A 20,454-nucleotide genomic window follows, 5' to 3' on the forward strand; every position below is an offset into this window, starting at 1 on the left:
CACTGTATTTATTTTCTCTGAACTGGCTCCTGCTGTCCGACGTGTAAGTCCGGGGTGAAGGCCTCGTCAGGAGACATACGAGTCTCCTTTTGCCTTGCCTCGTGGACATATTTCATGTTATGTAACTATGTCCGAAATAAATTGAAAATTGAAAATTGAATTGAGTGAGAACTAAACTTAAGTGGAAAGAACACAGTTACCCGCTATTGTGACAGCGGTACGTGGCACTGCAACATTACGCTGCAGTGGCACGTCAGTAATCGGTGTGAGGATGTAGTAGGGAGGAACTGGAGCACTCGATGACAAACACACGTGCGTGACGGCTTCAAGTGGTAGGCATTCAGAAGTGGTGGGGTGGCTGACGAATGTTTCACAGGCATGGGACAGAAGAGGAAGATTGAGGCAGAGTATACCAGGAAAGCAGTCAATTAAGGCTTAGTGTCAAGGAAGTATGTCAAGAAAGTCAAGGCGAAGTATGCTGTCGTTTGGGTATGCTGGCGAAGACGACAAAAAGATACAATAAAATTCTTCGGGTTTAACGTCCTAAAACCACGATATGATCATGAGGGACGCCGTAGTGGAGGGCTCCGGAAATTTCGACCACATGGTGTTCATTGATGTGTGACTAAATCTGAGTACACGGGCCTCAAGCATTTTCGCCTCCATCGGAAATGCAGCCTCCGTGGCCGCAATTCTTTCCCGTCACCTTCGGGTCAGCAGTCGAGCCCCATAAGCACTTGACCACCGTGGTGGGTCGACAGCAAAAAAAGTCGCCCGCATCATTCCACGGGGGGAACTCGAGTAAATGCGTCGCAGTGGGGTGGGGGTATCGCGTGAATATTGCGTAAGTGCGTATGGTTTGGGAATACTTAATTGTTACACGATGCGCACACAAAGTACGACTTGAACGGCTCCAGCGTGCACGAAGTTCCGGGTCCCCAGTTCGCTTCAAACGCTTGCGTTCAGCGTCGTATGCTCGTCTCTTCGCAGCCTTGTCTTCTGCGTTGCTTGCTGTTGTTCACGCCGACGACGGTGAGGGTGGGGTAACGTTGCCTTCAACGAGTGGTGGGACGCTGATTGAAGGTACTGTTGCTTCCATCGCATCTACTCGAGTCAAGCAAAGAGTCAAGTCAAGCGAAAGCCAAGACGCCCTTGACTGAATTCCGAACGCGCGCTCCGCCGCTTATATACACAGCGCCCGCCTTCGAGGAGGGAGGGAGGGAGGCGGAGAGGGAGGGAGAGGAGGGAGGGAGGAAGAGGAGGGAGGGAGGGAGGGAGGGCGAGGAGAGGCTTGCTGCCGGCACGAGACGAGCCGAGCATGCGCAGTGGGGGTGTGGAAGGCGCCGCCGACGCCGCAGGTGCGTCTAAGAAATGCTCCGCATTTAAAAGACTGACGTTGTAGTGACCGGCAATTCTGACTCGGGTAGTGTACATTCAAATTACTTCAACAGTACTGGCATCACAACACGTGTTATCTAGATCATAGAGGGCGCCGTAATCTTCAGCATGCGGCAGCGTAGGCGGGCGCACATAGTGGACAGGTGTGTGCGGAACAGTATCGACGTTGGCTTCAAGGAGGTTATGGTGTGTGGGGAGTGTCAGTAGATGATTTGCAGGCGACAATGGTATTGCAGCTGGACCTCAATAACCTGCAGTGCCTAGTTTCCCTCCTGCGAGCGTCCATGGAAGGTCGGCGAATAAAGCAGCGAGGTTGCGGGAAGCGGGATTGGCGGCGTTGCGGTAACGGGCAGCGGGAGTAGCACTGAAGAGGGCAAGTTGCGTCAGGTGTAACAGGGCAGCCGTGGTAGGACGGCGAGCAGTAATTAATGGGTGTTACGGCTGAACGTCTAGAGGGAGTAGGACGCACGTAGATAGGCAAGAGCTGGCGGGGCGGGTGTGGCCGTCGGCGACGGCAGTAAGGAGAAATACACCCAGCCTGGTGGCGGGTATAAAGAACACAGAATAATGGCATGACTGCCTTCTTCCCCTTTTAATCCCACACTAACCCTAATGATGACTGCAAGCGCACGGTGCGCGACCGTCATCGTCTTTCAGTTTCAACATCTTCCCGCCCGCGACAAAGAAGTGAAAAGGAAAGGATGGCACACAAGCGAAAAGAAAAGGATGGCACAATACAACAAAACACTGCCGAGCCGCCGCACTGGCTGGGCGGTAGTTCACGTCACTTGTAACATGTAGCGCCATCTTTTCGTTCGCTAGCTGCAGATAGGTCGATGCGCGATGCACTCAACGTTCGGCGCGAGCTTAACGTTCGCAGTTTAGTCCCGCACGGACTTTGACGATCCTTTAGTTCGGTGTAGTCAATCAAACACAGTTCGCAATCGTCATAATGCAGTCCGTGGTCGTGCAGTCAAGTAGGAGCTGTCGGGATGTTAGCGAGAACCTTTCTTTTCCATCGATGTTTGAAGCGTTTGGAGCGATTCCGAATTACAGTTGCTCTTCCGACATGAAGTCGCTGCTTGCATGTGGTTAGGTCAGTCAGTGCCTCGATCGTTCTTGGTATGAAGTGTCGTCTTTGAAGGTTTTTACGTGCTTTTATGCTCTTTGGTTCTAGGTCTTGGCTCTCACAGGAGTAGACCGGCGTTGCATTCTTTTCCTGAATTTCTTTGCATTCGATGGCATCAATCTGCCTTTCCAAGCTGTCAGGTGCTTTCGTTCGGTTCTTTTGTCCTGTACGCCTTGAGCATGATGGCAATGTCTCTTCAATCGCATACCACGGAAGTGTACACTCTCCTTCAGGCTTTTTGTCTTGATAGCCGAGGTCGTGATCTGTGCGGCTGATAGTGATTCACACGTGTCTTGTCCAAGAGTATTTGCATGCTTGTCCTCTCGGGAACTTCTATTTTTCCTTGCCTTGGTCCTTTGGTGTTCGTTACCCACGTTTGACGCTTTTATAGCAGTCGTGTCGGCTCTGCCATGAGCTCCAGATCGAGCATTACTGGAAATGCCTTCAAGGCTCTCACAACCGACAGATGATAAAGCATCAAGTTCTAAGACGGTATATTTGGCCCAAATGTTGGAACTAGCTTCAGACGACTTGTGCTTAACCGGGGCTTGTGTCACTTCCTCATTTTCTTCACCACTTACTCTGAGAGTTACATTGGTTAGGCCATGTTGCGAATTGGCAATGAAATTCATTATAATGACATTCTTGCCTCCGTTGCCATCGACTGGCATTCTGTCGCCGTGCGAATAAATCGAACTCTGTTGTAATCGCAACATAATTTCCTGCTTGTTGTGCGACTGCGCACAACGGTGTTTTTTCTAATTTTTTTAATCGAAGTTGGAGGTCTGATATCACATTTAAGATGTCACAGTCAAAGTTTTCGCAGCTTTCGACGTCATTTTCAAGTTGTGTCATGAATCTGGCGGTCTACTTTCTTCAAGTCATGTCGCATCAGTTCAAGGTTTAAGTGCAAATCCTTGAGCTCGTTTCTATTCGGTGATTTAGAGGAAAGTACTGTGTCACTTTCTTTCATGACTTCTTCAATGTCTGCTCGCAAAGATCTCCGCATAACTTGAAGCTGCTTCATGTTCTGGTCTTCTACTCTTTCTCTCTCCTCCGCACTCACGAGTCCACAGTTATTACGCGTTAACATCAGTGATGCTGGCGTGGCACTATTTGATTCAAGGGCAGGACATTCACGATTACTCTCATTAAACGGCTTCAGCATTCCGACCCTGAGACTCTTGAATTGACTATCTTCGCGCATGCGCACTGGGTCGACTAGTGAACAGTCGGTAGCTTCGAGGGCTAGGCCTGCAGGACGGTTGCCATCGCAGCGAAAGTTCATCGTCCTGGCCTCGCGAGCCATGTAGTTGTTGCCGAAGCGAAAATCTAGTGAATGGGCAGTATGCTGGTCTCGCAGCTCGCATTTGACGGGTCAAAGCGTCCGCTATCCAGCCAGTCAACGGTCGGAACACTGGTGAACATTTAAACAAAACTAACTTTAATTAGCAGGAATAGAGATACATTTCATTTAAGACATTCACAAGCACTCGGTCCCCGTAAAAAAGCGGTGCTGTTGGTTGGGCTGGTGGGACGAGACTGCCGCTTGCGTTTCTTCTTTCGTCGGCCGCGTTTTCTCACTCTCCATGAGCCGACAAAGACGACGCCGAGCTGCACTCTGATGGTCGCACGTGTCGCCCGTTAAAGTGGGTAACAAAGGAAGGGGTTCGAAGATAAGAACGGGCCCTCCAGTCGGGACATATTTGGGGAAAGGAGGCTCCTTCGGCGGGAAAAGACGCTCCTTCGGCGGCACTTCAAAGGCAAACACACACAGCCCATGGCCGCTCTCTTCAAGAGGGGACAGAACACTCCCCGTCTGGTATCTGCGGTTGTTAGACGCCACTGTTGAATTAAGGTGAAAACAAGTGCACCACTTCTGATATCGGTCGGCAGAAGGTCTTGGTTGCCCCGTTCCTTGTTATTTTCACCTCCACCTTGCGTACCATTCCATCTGCACTGGGCAGGCTTTGGGTGACAACACCGATGGGCCAATCGTTGCGGGTTGCTTCTTTGTCCCTCAGGAGTACGACGTCTCCTTCTTTGATGTCAGATTTTGGTACTTGCCATTTTCGGCGTTGTTGCAAAGTAGCAAGGTACGTTGTGCGCCAAGGTTTCCAATATTGATCAGCCATGTTCTGCACTTGACGCCAGTGTCGTTTGTAGAGATTGGCCGTGTCTATTTCTCCAGTTGTTGCGGATGCGCATCCTTTCTTCTGTGTCAGTAGTGTCGCCGGAGTAAGGATGGTGGGATCTTCAGGGTCAGAAGAAACCGGAGTTAGAGGCCTGGCATTCATGATGGCCGCAACTTCTGCCATGAAGGTGGCAAGAATGTCATGAGTAAGCCGTTGATGGCGTGACTACATAAGCATTGAATCAAGAATGCGGCGTGCCATGCCGATCATCCTCTCCCATGCGCCGCCCATATGGGGCACGTGCGGTGGATTGAATATCCACTTACAGCCAGTGTTGGCTAGAAACTTGCCAATTTGTGAGCTGTTGAGGCTCTCAGCATTGATTCCAAGTTCTCTGCATGCACCGGCAAAATTCGTCCCGCAGTCAGAGCGTACGAGCTTGACAGGCCCTCTCGCTGACATGAACCTTCGGAAAGCATTTATGAAGCTCGACGTGTCCATTGATTCGATGAGCTCTATGTGCACTGCGCGAATGCTTAAGCACGTGAACATTACTGCCCAGCGCTTGCTGTTGGCAACACCACCTCTCGTTCGGCGGGAAGTAATCATCCAGGGGCCGAAAACATCAATTCCCACATTCGTAAAAGGTGGCTCTGTGCTGATTCGGTCAGCCGGAAGGTCAGCCATCTTCTGATCGTGAAAACGCCCTCGCAGCTTCTTGCACGAAATACAAGCCTCCAACACAGATGAGATGCACCTTTTGCCTCCAACAATCCAAAATCCGGCAGCTCTCACAGCTCCCTCGGTGATGTGTCGACCCTGGTGCTGCACGCAGTCATGGTGGTAGCGCACTAGTAGCTTCGCGACATGGTGTCGGCCCGGTATTATCAAAGGGTTTTTCTCTTCATCTGGAATGTCACCCTTCTTCAAACGTCCGCCGACACGGATTAACCCATGGCTGTCTAAGAATGGGTCAAGCTTCCGAAGCGAGCTTGTTTTATGAACCGGCTCTCCTCTCTGGATGCAACGTAGCTCTTCCGAGAATACGTCCTGCTGCAGAGCGTGAATGATGATGAGTTTGGCTCTAGAGAGCACCTCAATCGAATCCATTTCTTGCTGAGAGGAACTCTTTGCGCGACGGGCAACTCGGATTATGCTTGCCACCGCCCGTGTGAGTGAGCTCCAGCTTGAAAACCTGTTGAATCGTTCGGCTCCGAGTTTCTGTCGTTGGTTCGCTTCCGTCGCGAAGGCGCGGACTTCGGGGCGTATCTCTTCGTCTTGATTAGGGTTTACGAGCGTGAAGCCTGATGATGGCGCTTCCCCTTGAGGTTTGGAGAGAAATTCAGGTCCTGACAACCAGTTTGTCCTCTCGAGCTGCGCTGCTGGGATTGTTCTGGTGGCATGGTCCGCGGGATTTTCCTCCGTACGCACGTACTTCCATTGTTCAGGTCGTGTGCTGCCACGTATGCGCTGAATTCTGTTGGCCACATACACATAAAATCTTCGAGTTTCATTGTGTATGTATCCCAGCACTACCTTGCTGTCCGTGTAAAATGTGACAGCGCTCGGCTGGAAGTCTAACTCCCGTAGTATGACATCGGCCATTTCTACAGCAAGGACCGCTGCACACAACTCTAGCCTTGGGACTGTGTGGTCTGGTTGTGGCGGGAGCTTCGCCTTCCCCATGACAAATCCGACATTTGTGTTTCCTTGCCTGTCGGTTACGCGTAGGTACGCTACCGCGGCGATGGCACCTGTGGACGCATCTGAGAACACGTGAATTTCTCTGGTTGCGGCTTCAGCAGTTGAGTTTGGTACATAAGTTCTCCGCACATGAAGGTGATGAAGTGCTGTGGAGAGAATTCTTCCACTCGTCCCAACTCTGTTTCCTTTCATCCGAAAGCGGTGTGTCCCAGTCATAACCTTCCGTCACGAGGTCACGGAGCAGGTTCTTCCCTTGAATCGTTATAGGTGCCACGAAACCCAGCGGGTCGAAAAGACTGTTGACGGTCGACAACACCCCTCGCCGCGTGTAAGGCCTATCTTGAAGAGGAGCTCTGAACACGAAGGTGTTGTTGCCTACGTCCTAAAGTAGACCAAGACTTCTCTGCATAGGCGATGCGTCTTTGTTGAAGTCGAGGCTCCTCAGTCCCTGCGCACGGTCTTGTGGAGAAAAGGCATTCAACACGTTCTGCCTGTTCGACGCAATTTTGTGCAGCCTTATGTTAGATGTTGCAAGCATTTCCTGCGTTCTTTGCAGCAGGCTGATGGCGTCTTCCTCGCACGGAAGGGACTTGAGAGCATCATCAACGTAGAAGTCTCGCTCAACGAACCTCTTGGCGTCTTCACCAAATTGCTGGGCAGCCTCTTGAGCAGTCCGCCGAAGCCCATATGTTGCGACAGCGGGCGAAGGACTATTGCCGAAAACGTGGACCTTCATTCGGCACTCCATGATTTCCCGGGTGATATCGTTGTTCTTAAACCAGAGGAATCTGAGATAGTTCTGATGGTCTTCGCGAACAGCAAAATTGTAAAACATCTGCTCGATGTCTGCTGTTATCGCAACTGGTTCTTGCCGGAAGCGTATCAGTATTCCCACAAGGTTGTTTGTCAGGTCGGGTCCAGTGAGAAGGACACCGTTCAGGGATACTCCCTCGTGCCCGAGCGCTGGAGTCAAACACCAGCACGGATTTGGTCGGGCTTTTGAGGATGGTGAACGCCGAATATGGGTAGATACCAGCACTCTTCGTCCGCGTTAAGTCGTGGAGCTTCCTCTGCATGACCCTTGACGAACAGCTCTTTCATGAAGTTGACGAAGCGTTCTCTTGTCTCCGGGTTCTTTCGGAACGTGCGTCGCAGCGAGTACAGTCGAGAAAGAGCTTGGTTTCTGTTGTTCGGAAGCCGACCTCTCGGCGAGCGGAAAGGCAGAGGGGCGACCCAGTTGCTTGACCTGTCTCGGTTTAATTCCTTTTCCATTATCTTGAGGAATGCCCTGTCTTCTATAGAGAGACACGCTCGTTGTCTTCTCGCGTTGTTTCGAATAGATTAGGTGCTAGGGTGTCATCTGATGGTGTTACTGATGAGAAACTATTTGGGGCCCGATGTCTATCCGTAGCGCAGAGAACCGGCGCTTCCTTCACGATGAAATGTTTTGTGCATGGGCTGAAGAGAGATGGTCGTCCGTTGTCGAGAACGTGTGTCTTAAACACATTTATAGTGCCTGTTTTGCGTGTACGACCCACGCAAACGTCTCCGACAATGACCCATCCGAGATCGAGCCTCTGTGCATAAGGAGCGTCGAGCGGCCCGTTTATGGTCTTGCGAACTTTGTGAACTCTGAGTACGTCTCGGCCAAGGAGAAGCAGTATTCTCGCCTCCTCTAGAGGCGGAATGTGAGTTGCAATGGCTGACAGGTGAGGGTAGTTCCGTGCCGCATCTGGTGTTGGAATTTCTTCCCTGTTGTCTGGAATCTCATCGCACTCGAGAAGAGGCGGGAGGGGAAGCTTGACATCACCCGATACGCTCCGTACGAAGAAGCCGTGAGCGATCCTTCCAACAACTTCAGTACTGCCGGAACAAGTACGTAGTGTGTACTTCGTGGGTGTCCCCTCCACACTGAGCTCGTCGAGAAGTTCTGGCCTGACCAATGAACGGTTGCTCTGCTCATCGAGTATAGCGTATGCTCGGAGTGTCGTTTCAGGCTGAGACTGATGAATCACATCCACGAGGCAGATTTTAGCAAATGATCTGTAGCTGTCGTTCGCGTTTGCTACCTCGGTACGCGTAGATGTGACTCTTCCTTCCGAATGATGTGCAGAGCTGTTATCGCGTTCAGCAGGCTTCGGTGACTCTGAGCACGGAGATGATGGGTGGAGCGCTGTTGCATGGTCACCACTGCTGCATACATGACACTTCACGACCACCTTGCATTGCCACTGCGTGTGGTTTGTGGATAAACAACATCGTAGGCAGATACCCTGCGCTCTGAGGAATGTTATCCGCTGTTCCAATGCTCTTTACCGGAAAGCGCGACACCGTTCAAGGGGGTGAGGTTTCTTGTGATGCGGGCACCATTTTTCCAAGCTCTTCGACTCGAGCAGCTCCTTTGGAGTGGTTTCTTGGAACTGTTCGAAGGCGTGATCCACGTTTGTTTTTCTTGCTGACACGGATGATTTTTGCCGCGGGGTCTTGGTCGTACTTTCTTCTTTTTGTTGTGTGCACGAAGACGACATATTTGCGGTTGCAAGATGAAACTAGGATAATTCCTCATGCTTGCCTGATCTTGAACAAATTTGGAGAAAACCACGAAAGGTGGGAATGCAGTGTTGTGTTGTTGTTTGTATTTTGTTCCCACTGACATCCAATTCTCTTGAAGCCCGGATGGTAACTTCGAAACAATTTTGTTTACACCTCTCGCAGTATCCAAATAGCTAAGACCGGCGAGGTACGGATCAGTCTTTGCAGCTTCGAGTTCCAGCAGGAGGTCGCCGAGATCTTGCAATTTGGTATTATCCCGGTACGGTATTTTTGGGAAGTCCTCCAATCTCTTCAGCAACGCATCTTCAATTGCCTCGGGACGTCCGAAGGTGTCGTCAAGACGTTTCCACACGACGTTTAAGCCCTTCGAAAAGTCATCGACATGCACAGATTTCAACCTTCGAACCTGACGTGATGATTCAGGACCAAGCCATTTGATAAGGAGGTCGAGCTGTTCTTGCGCAGAAAGATCTACATCCCTAATGACGCCCTTGAAAGATGACTTCCAAGCACGAAAGTTCTCAGGGCGATCATCAAACTTCGTCAGTCCAGTAGAAACAAGGTCCTTTCGGCACAGGAACTTAAGGACACCGACAAGCTCCGAGCTGGGGCTGTTGGGCGGCGGCGTGTACGCAGGCGGCTGCTGATAATGATGCAAGTCCGTGTGGCGGTTTGTTGCTTCGGCATGCTCCAAGCTCTGGCTTCTTGCGTGCAGAAGAAGAACGGCTATTTGGGCTAGTTGGTTAATAAGCATATTGAAAGGGTTTGCAGCGCAAGCACGGTAGTGCTGAAGGAAAGGTATAAAAGCGAGGAACGGAAAGCAAAGATGGACGACACAAGCGCTGACTACCAATCTGGTTTTATTGCTCACGACACACACGTACATATATACACAGAGGTAAAAACTTTTATCAAGCAGACGTGCACAACAGTCGCCCCAAGAGACGCAAGCTCTGCATCACGTATGGTTGGTTGCTCAGTGATGTAGCTCGAAACCCGTTCTGCTCGGTCTATAGGTGGGTGCGGCGCACACACTCCCCGCCATCCTGTTCTACGGCTGCCTCGAGTGCACTTGCCTGCGCGTCTGCTGCAGCTGCTTCTTTCTCATGCTGTAAGACTTCAAGTTCGGCCTCAATTCTTGCTTTCTCTAGGCGCATCGCGGCCTCTTTACGACCAAACTCAGCTCTTGCTTTGACAGCCTCGGCTTGCGCGCGTGCCTGCACAGCGGCTAGGCTAATCGTGGAGGAGCCCGATCGTCGTGATCGCGAGGAAGCTCTTGAGTGGGCCGATATAGAGAACTGCGAAGCTGTTTCCTGTGCATTGTCGCGTTCTTGTTGCGTAGCCTCACGTACCTTCTCGCTGACGATCGCCTCACGGTCTGCATCGATTGCCGTTTGGAGCTGTAATTCCTGCCTGGCTTCAGACGTGTTCGCCTTGTCGAGAAAGGAAGCGTATCTTGCGGTGACATGCTCGTAGCGCTCATAGCTTGCACGAAGCTGCTTTCCGGCACTGGTAAACTGTCCTTCCTTCGCGCATGACAGTCTGTGAAGAGCGGTCTCCACTTTCTTCCAAATAGCGTCTAGTTTGCGGCAGTGCTCTTCGCGGCATGTTTCATAAATTTCTTGAGCCTTCATCGAAAGTGCTGCTGTTCTTTGCGGTCGAACGTTTGATGTGGAAGCTTCATCCTCTGATGTGACACTTCGACACTCATGCGTCAGCTTGTCCTGATTCATTCTTGCGTGTTTCACGTTTTGTCTCGAAGCGGACGTATGTGAAGTGAATGGTGCTAAGCTGCGCGTTGAATGATGAAACGAGCCCACCTTGTTGCTGCCCTTGTGCTGTCAGCGGCTCTACTCCTGGGCGATGTAATCCTTGCAGTGGGCGAATGTCTGCGCCAAACCGGGGGTCTTGCCGTGGCGACGTATCCCATTGCCGGCGGACGTTGAGTTGGCGGCCGATGGCAGTTGTCTCGCTTTTTTACTATGCTGGTCTCGCAGCTCGCATTTGACGGGTCAAAGCGTCCGCTATCCAGCCAGTCAACGGTCGAACACTGGTGAACATTTAAACAAAACTAACTTTAATTAGCAGGAATAGAGATACATTTCATTTAAGACATTCACAAGCACTCGGGCCCCGTAAAAAAGCGGTGCTGTTGGTTGGGCTGGTGGGGCGAGACTGCCGCTTGCGTTTCTTCTTTCGTCGGCGGCGTTTACTCACTCTCCATGAGCCGACAAAGACGACGCCGAGCTGCACTCTGATGGTCGCACGTGTCGCCCGTTAAAGTGGGTAACAAAGGAAGGGGTTCGAAGATAAGAACGGGCCCTCCAGTCGGGACATATTTGGGGAAAGGAGGCTCCTTCGGCGGGAAAAGACGCTCCTTCGGCGGCACTTCAAAGGCAAACACACACAACCCATGGCCGCTCTCTTCAAGAGGGGACAGAACAGGCAGACATACCGTCAGCTGCTCCGAGGGCTGGGCTGACAGGATGTGACTCTCCTTTCTTCATGGACATCCTAGCCTTGCGAACCTCGGGCCTTCGCCTTGAAGGGCAAGGGTAGACGAGAGCCGAAGTAATCGTAAGGGGCTCCCGCCTCGCGAACTTCCAGGCGACGGACGCTGCCTCAATAATCCATCAGTCACCGTCTAGGCCTCAGTTCGAGCCGGAGTCGTAGTCCCGGGTTTCACGGCACCAAATATAAAGAACAAAGAACGACGGCATAGCTGCCTTCATCTTCCCCTTTTAATCCCACACTAATCCTAATGATGATGAGGGTTTTGGAAGGACCAAGTAGAAGTGAAGGGTCAACGAGCGTTTCCTGGGGAGTAAGGATGCACATCAGGTTGAGTCAGTGGGTACGCTCATGGAAGGCGTTAAAAATCGTAGTTATTCGAGAAATGCTTCGAAGACAAACTAACAAGTATAACCAGCTCTCGCCTAATACAAATGTCGATGCAACGAAAGAAAACATTGTTAGGAGATGATTAGACACTTGGCAGCAACACCTCGACTATTACCGTAATGGAAGTCCTCGTTAACTAGCTTAGGTAAAGTCAATGTTACGAACTCGTTATTTCGAATATCCACAATCGACAAGATTAAAAACAGCGGTCTTCCTGAGACGACCTTATCGGCTGGCGCTTTTACAACTATTCATGCTCACAAACCCTGTTGGTTCGCGAGTAGGCGAATGAGGTGAATCTTGTTGGTGCACTTTTAAGGAAATATTTTCTCAGATAGCAGCACCTAGCAAGCCACAGGGACAACGAACAATATCAATAATTAAAGGAGCTATATGCTATGAAAGTTTGCGGCGGGAAGTAACACTGCTGCTAAAACTCGGATGCTCGTGAACTTGATAAGCATAGAGTCAGCGCTTGACCACGCGACTATATGCAGATAATATACCTGCGGCAGCACACCTGCTGCTGGGCTGGTGTGATTCCAGTGAGCGATCCATTGCGGCTGTTCGTCGCGCAGCAAGCGGTACTCGACGCTGAGACGCATCAAGGGGCATCCACCCGATCGCCAGGCCGATGGCATGACTTCAACATGCGAGCTGTTCAGAGCACGCACAATGTCCTCCTTGTTGGGAGCAACCGGGGCTGTAATGCCAGTGCAACCACATAATGTTAAACACTATAGACGCCCAAGCGACGTTAAAAAAATATTGGCCGCAATATCTTTCTTAGCAAAATTTCACAGGTAAAGCACCTTCGTGGAAGCACAGACACGATTATAGATGAACTTACAGCACGAGTTACGAAACAAATGTGATGTTTTTACAGCTATAGCACGCATGCCGAAGCTTCTGGGCGCATGTGTGTGTAGTGTTGCTTCCGTCAATGCTATTGCACCTACTAGAATCTGTGCGGCCACAGAAAGAGCAATATTGAGATCGCATTTCCAACTAGTGCACGTTTCCTCCAATAAAGTTATTTCCGTGCAAAATTTCTGTTTCAAACTTGAGTGTCTGTGTCTACCGCGGAACAACACCGTCGAGCGGCATAAAAACTGCTGTTAAGGAATCGTCAGTAGATATAACGCTCCACCACTTGGAAAAAGTTTGCTTACGCTAGGATCTAAGCATTCCGTCGTGCGACGTATGTGGAGTTTTATTGATAACACACATTTTTGTAGCGCTTAAGCACAAGAGAAGAACACAAGACGACGGGATGGGCAACATGTGTTTCTCGTCATGTGTTTCTTTCGGTTGTGAGCCTGCTTAAGTGCAACGAAAATGTCTGTTAGCAAGTAAGAACTCACCCAGAAAGACGTTCTTCTGCTGTTTATTGGTTGCCTGAGAGAATGGAAAAATAGATTCAAGAAGAGAAGGTGTCATGGGGTACTACGTGAATCAGGTTATTGTCCTTACGCCCTTTTTTCCTCATTTGATAAAACTATTGGGCAATTTCTCCGAGGTGTCCGCTGTCGTCTCTCTCTCTCTCTCTGCTAGTTGACAGTCCACCCGCCTTCGCAAGGGCATGTATACAGAACAGCGTGATCCTGCTGCAGAATACGCCTATATACCCATAATTCCGGCTCAGGACAACGTACTTGCTCCCCGCATTCGCGGCAGCAAATGAGCACGACAAGCACGGTGCTAACGATCACAAACAGACGGCAATTAGGCTATCCCTCTGTCACTGGAATTGGTATCACACAAATGTGAAATGTGTCTTCATATCAGTTGTTGAAAGTTCATAGTGCATTGATATATGAGAGTCTGTACAATGTCTTTTAGTATTTGGCAAACAAAGCACAACTTGATGTGGACGCATCCACGTTGACGAGTAGTGGCACATTTCGGTCCCCATGACAAACATAACAATTTAACCGCTGCGGTAGCTGAAGTTGCTAATACATACCTGGGCACCGCATATAGCCAATCCCGTGCAAAGATGGCATAAAAACACATAATAAACACTAGTGCTCGATATGCACTCCTTCAAAGCGTTGTTAAATGCGAAGAGAAACGCGAGGCGTGTCGTGTCTTCCCTCTAGCCTGGCCGTGATTTTCCACAGGGCGAGCGGCGAACGCGGTGCGACTGCCAGGCTAGCGTCGGAGAGCTATTTTTTATTTGGATGGATACGATCAGCGAAGCTTAGACTTAAGCCACCACCTCGCGGTGTATTAAAGCAGTGACAAAGCTACACTTATCGTAATGGAAACGCACCGATTGGAACGGTCGCAACAACGGCGCGCGGAATCCACGCATTAATTCACTCTACCGCTTCCAGACAACGACACCGTCTCACGAATCAAGAGCACTGAGAGAGGAAAGTGTGAGAGATAAAAGGCGCGTTTGTGTAACCTCCTCCGTGTGTTTGATGGAAGCTCAGCGGGTTATACTCCCGCTAGCCATTGCCGCGGACCGGGACATCGTGGGTTCGACTCCTGCCAACGGATTTTTTTCGTGTCATTTGTTTCTTTGCTATCCGATAGAAAATCCGATATCCGAGATCCGTTCATTTCGCTGACGTATTTCCGTCCCGGAAATACGCCATGAAAGCCTTGGTGGAACTCGGCATAGAACACGTTCGTGTTAAAAATGAAAAATGATTATGCTAATATACGTATGAGGAAGATGTGCGTAATAAATGCCCACACTAATTTCGCTTTACGCGAAAGAATTCATACTTGCCTCACGTCACGGTGTCGAAGAGTGCTGCATGAGAGGTTTCATACGGGAGCCGTGACGAACTCGGTGCTACGGTCTTTGGTCCCTTGTAATATTGCCACAGGCGCTCCTTTCTATGTTTTATGTTACCGCCCCCTTGGACTTGTTACTACTGCTTTGCGCAAGCCGCACCAGAATGTCTGGGAACGTTCCAGATAGGATCATCTGCTCAGCTTGAGCGTGGAATCACGAACAGCTCAGCCACCAGCGTTAAGGCTGGAATGGTAAATGTCGCATGTGTAAATGCCGACGCGCCTTACCATAGAGCAACTTATCGACGGCCGACGCTCTATTCGCCGCTCTCAGCGCACAGTGTGTATCGCTTGTAGTTTGACTTTCTGTTTCCCAGCCACAAGTTCGGCCAAATAAAGAGTTTCATCTTGAACACGTTGACTGCTGCTTTCGTCGACGTCACGACCCCGTCACATCTGGTAGAGGTGCTGTTCGTTCATGTTCCGCACGCACCCGTCAAGCCGTGAACACAGCCCAATTCGTGGCGAAGACACCGACACCATCACGGACAGCCCACCCAGCTGCAGACAAAAAGGACAAGCCCCGCCATACGGACTCCTCCCGGACAAGCCAAAGGCCACGGCGACGAATAGAACAGGCACAATGACGGCCGCTGTGTCCCCCGCAGCGATTGTGATGCAGCCACCCAGAAAGCCGCCGACCTTCCATGGGTTACCAAGTGAAGACCCCGAAACCTGGCTCGAGACATTCGAGAGGGTCTCAATATTCAACAACTGGAACTCCGAGGACAAGCTGCGCCACGCCTGCTTTTACCTCTGGAAGACGCAACAAGGACCTGGTTCGAGAATCGGGAGTCCACACTTGGAGCCTTCGACGTCTTTTGCAGCGTTTTCTTGGAGACGTTCGCAAGCGTCGTCCGAAAGGAAGGGCCGCAGCCTTTCTGGAGACACGGGTCCAACTCCCAAATGAAAGCGTGGCCATCTTTGCAGAGGAAATGTACCGAGTGTTTCGCCACGCTTACCCTGCAATACCCGAGGACCAGAAAGTCCACTTCCTGATGCGGGGTGTTAAGCAAGAGCTCTTAGCTGCGCTGATGCGGATCCCGCCCTCGACTATCCAATAATTCGTCTCAGAAGCGACGACGATTGAGAAGACGCTGGAAATGCGCACCCGCCAGTATAATCGCCGATCGATTCAAGACAGCCCCAGCTGTTCATGTCCTCGGCTCCGGCGATCTGTGCGAAACAATTCGAGGAGATTATGCGGGAGGAACTTAGCAAGCTGTTACCCTCACCACAGCCTCAAGTGGACTCGTTTGCAAAGCTCGTTCGAGCAGAAATACAACAGTCGCTGGGCACCCTTGAACCGCCACAGCCTCAGCCGCAAGACATGAGCTCCGCTGCTGCATCCAGACGCTTCGCTCCCGCGCCGCGCCCGCGTCAAAACGCCGCATCAACGCTGTTCCCTCACCAGACACCACCGCCGCCGCCATCATCGATACCCTACCGCCCACCTGTCGGCCAGTGCCATACCCCGAGCAAGACCACCGTCTGGTGCGCGCCCGACCACCCCCCGCTCTGCTGCCACTCCGGAGAAGCTGGTCACAGCTACTGCCGCTTCCAGTACCGACAGATGGGACTGCGTGGTTTCGCCATCGACGCGCCACGTCCAGAATGAGGTGAACGGCCACGTGACATCGCCGACTATCTCGCAGGAGTGCTATGGAGCCTCCGAGGACCTTCCAGATCACCGTCGCCAAGCCGCTACGCCTCTACTCAACGCCGACTATACACTGGCCCAACATGGAGCCGCTCACCTAGCTCTTATCCGGAAAACTAAGGGCAGCAACATATGGAGGAGCGGTTGCTATACGACGAAATACCGAAGATCCTCCGTCGCCAACGACGACGCCAAGACGAAATCTAAAAAATATGGCGCAAGCCGAACGGAGCCCTGGCGTCGAAACTTCACGGCCCGAAGAAGACCTGACGACGCAGCGTCGTAGCAATGGGACAAATTGACGCAGCCGTGAACCGATGCCACGACCCTAACCGAAACGCGAGACGACGAACTAGCGACCTCGACGTTCTTATCGACGGCCACAGAGTCACAGCTCTCGTCGATACTGGAGCCGACTATACTGGAGCCCCCCTCCTTTCCCACTGCCTACTTTTCTGGGCCGTTGTGTTGAGCTGTGGGAGGGCACGTTAAAGAATACCAGACGGTCGAAATTTGCGTCGCCCTCCCCTACGGCGTGCATGTAATCGTATCGTGGTTTTAGCACGCAAAACCCCAGGTAATAGTATTTTAGTTTAATAAAGAAATCGCACTATTTAGGCAGTGTTTCTTGTTTCCTTGCGCACTTCGATCGACGGAGCCGGTGAGCAGAAGATCCGTACACTCTAACAAAAAACAGTGTGTGCGACTCCTGTCGGGGATTCCTGACTTGCCACGTATGTGACTCTCTTTAAAGTGGCACTGCGACTCCCTTGTGGGTCATGCGACTCTCCAAAGAGTGTATGATGATCTCTAGAGAGAGTTTACGAGACCCTTTAAAAGAGGGCCATATAGTGGCAAGCCCAAATGGTCAGAAAACACATTTTTTTTTTCTTAGAGTGTAGCGGTAGCACACGCGCGTGATCATTTGTGAGCCGATTTGTGTGCGCCGCGAGCCAACACCTTATAAATGTATTACTTTCCACTTGGAGTCATATATTACGCAACAGCGTGTTAGGTGACGGAAGCGAATCACGGAGGCAGCGTGAGCATTTCGATGGACGCAACATGCTAGAAGCCTGTGAGCTTAGATTTAATGCACGATAAAGAACATCACGGTGTCGAACTATCGGCGGCCCTGCACTACAGCGTCACTCACAATGTCATCGTGTTCTTGGGGCGTAAAACCACAAAAATTATTGTAAGAAGTATCACCACCTTCTCCGTAGCCAGAGATACCTAGCTGGAAATAAACAGCTCTAAAACACGGGGAAGGCAAGTGACCAGACGCTGCAAACTAAGAAACTTAGGGCTCGATATTGCGAAATGCTGTCATGAGACTGTTAAATGTACGCCAACACCTCGATATCTGCCATCGGCCGAGCGTTTCGACCCAGCAACATAGTTGCGTCGCTTGCGTTGAGTCGCACAAAACTGGGGGAGAGCAGAGCTTGTCGGCCCTCGGCTGTTCCTGGCTTGACTAGACACACATGAAATCACAAGCCCATACACGAAGTGTACACGTGATCACATTGTAATTCACGAGTATTGGCTACGTGTCATTCGGGCTCCATTGGGAATCGCTTGTAGATCACAGCGCCAATTGACACGCCCACACACAAAGTGGTCACGCGATCACACTGTAATTCACGAGTATTGACTACGTATCGGGCGAGTTCCATTGGGGATCGCTTGGCAATCACAGCACCAAGTACCCTAATGTCCTCAATGAACTTAATTGGCTCCACTTGAATATTTCAGGATTGGTCACATATTGCTTGCATCCCAAGTCAACGTAGGCTTAAATATAGTTGATTATTTTAACTACATACATTTACTTGCATATTCGAGGCTTGGTCCCGATTAGCTTGCATACCAAGTCAACCTAAGCCTAATTAGATAATTAGCTTATTTCCCAATATCTAGGCTCACTCTTAATTAGTGTTAATTAGACTAAGCTCGGCACATATTACCGCGCTCGGCATGTCTCTGCACAGGAAAATCCCAGCTCGGCTGAATTAGGATTTATTAAGCTGTGATTTCATTTGCTTAGTTATGTGAAACTAATTAGGTTTCACCATGCTCAACATAGCTTAATAAGGCTTGTCAACGGTTACATTGCCTTAACTAGGTACAGCTATTCTTAATTATGTAACTTAAAAGCAATTATGCTTGACGTGGCCTCGCCGATGCGACCACGACACGGTGTCTACGCCGGCAACCGGACAAACGGCGGCCATTGCACAACTGCTGTTGAAAGAAAGGGAATAAATGAACCCGTCTGGCTGCACTTTCGATACCTCCGGTGTTGTCGTGCGCCGTTCTCTTATTCTGCAGCGTTAAACGAGCCGTGGCCAAAGAAACGCGAAATGACTAGCCATTTTAACAACTCGCCGGCCTTATCTTCGTCGCCGACGCAACGGAGAACAGCGGCAGACCAAGCCAGCAGGTGATGCTGTGTGTACTGAACTCTTTTTTCTTTCTTTCTTTCTTTTCTTTCTTGCCATGACGCAACTCTCGACTTCGCGCGAGATTAAAAAAGATAAAAGCCATGCGGCACGTGGTGGAAGACACGCGAACTAAACGCCGATGTCCAAGAAAGCTGGATCGGGTTGTTTGTTCCTGTCGAACCCTACTTGAGGTCAAAACTGTCATATCTGCCGCGAGACTGGAAGTGAAAAGGGGAGGGGAGAGTTCTGACGTCGTGCCGGAAGACGCATAACATTGTCCTGATGGCCGCATGCTACCCGCGGACCGCAGGTAGCCGATCCCTGTTCTGGTCAACAACGTCGATGGCATGAGATTGTCCATATGAACCTGCTGAAGCCTGCACGTTGGGCGGAGCACCAGAGTGCAGTGGTGTGCCACACAAAATTCGCCAGGATGTCTCTTTTCCGGAGATGAAACAAATGCGACAAATAAGACCGGTACTGCTTGCAGAAACAGAGAACGCTGCTCATGTAGAAAGACGGCGATTCGACAATGCGAGCCTACGCTGGTTCTAATATTGCGGACCATGTTTCTACGTATGCGCTGCCGTTATTCTCAATACGCCAATTGCCTGAATTATTAGACGCGTTTCTTCATTGCTATGCCGATAATAAACTGCGCATGCATCGAACTTTGGCGTGCACTTACACTCTCAGCGATGTAAAGATAGATTAGATGGTGAGCCTCCGGCTAGCGATCTGTTATGTTCTAGCAATCTTTGATCAATGTAGCGACCCGTCTGCCTACGTTGAAGCGGCCGCAGCTGAACATAACTTTATAGACTATTTTACGTAAGACATGTGGGCGCCGCCACCCGGGGCTGTTGGGCTGGTAAACAAATTTCTTCTTATTCTTATGTTTCACGGCGTGAATTGATAAGGCCAAGAAACGTCGAACGCACCAACCCAACCGTTATCATGTGTGTACGTCAGCGCACACTTTATTTATTTGTTGAAGATACCACAGGGCCACGCTAACAGCCCAATATGCCGGCACCGAACCCATCCGTAAAATAGTCTATACACCACACCTGTACGGCAATCAGTGAATTTGTCCGCGTGTTTCACTGAACAAAACAAATCCACGCATAACCACGAAGTGAATGATGAGCGGGCGAAGCACTGGGGATCGTTCGGTAACCCTGAATCTCCCGTGACATCGCCCACTCGCGCATGTAAATGAGTGACAACGCGTGTGTACAGTTATACAAAATGTTTATTGGTCATAAATGTTACGTCGTGTTCAGTTGTGGATTCCATTTTCCTTTCATCACTGCTTTGTGGTCCGTGAAATGCAGAGGCAATGGTTTTTCATTCGGATCTAGCCTGAAGTTGGCAAAGACAAGGTCTATGCACATCCCCTGTATGCGTCGACGTTGCCTTTAGCGGGCGAGCGCGCGTTCACGGTCCATCGCAGAAAGAGTATGTGCGGTCTGGAACGCGCTTATATATACCCATTTTCACTGCAGCGCCTGATCGTGTATTTTTTTTCACAGATATTTTCTTTTTCACGGCAGCGCCCTCCCGTGCATTTTTCAACGATGTTTTTTTTTTTTACTTCAGCGCCCCGTCAAGTATTTTTTTTCACAGATGTTTTTTTTTCTGTTGCGGTTCACAAATGTTTCTGTTTTTTGTCTGTTTCGCCTTCGTGGACCGTGTCGGACGCGGACAACGACG

At 50.5% G+C, this 20,454-nt stretch overlaps 1 protein-coding gene across 1 annotated transcript in view; it reads right to left on the reverse strand.

The window, feature by feature from the left end:
- The window catches only part of LOC119395174 (nucleolar and coiled-body phosphoprotein 1), a 675,420-nt gene that overhangs the window by 540,624 nt on the left and 114,342 nt on the right, over window positions 1–20,454 (reverse strand). Inside the window, exon 6 of the mRNA XM_049416108.1 lies at window positions 12,327–12,523. Within this exon, the coding sequence (XP_049272065.1) occupies window positions 12,327–12,523 (197 nt within the window). The remainder of the gene's footprint in view (window positions 1–12,326; window positions 12,524–20,454) is intronic.

The sequence above is a fragment of the Rhipicephalus sanguineus genome, chromosome 5 (genome assembly GCF_013339695.2).
Source record: "Rhipicephalus sanguineus isolate Rsan-2018 chromosome 5, BIME_Rsan_1.4, whole genome shotgun sequence".
Lineage (NCBI taxonomy): Eukaryota > Metazoa > Arthropoda > Arachnida > Ixodida > Ixodidae > Rhipicephalus > Rhipicephalus sanguineus.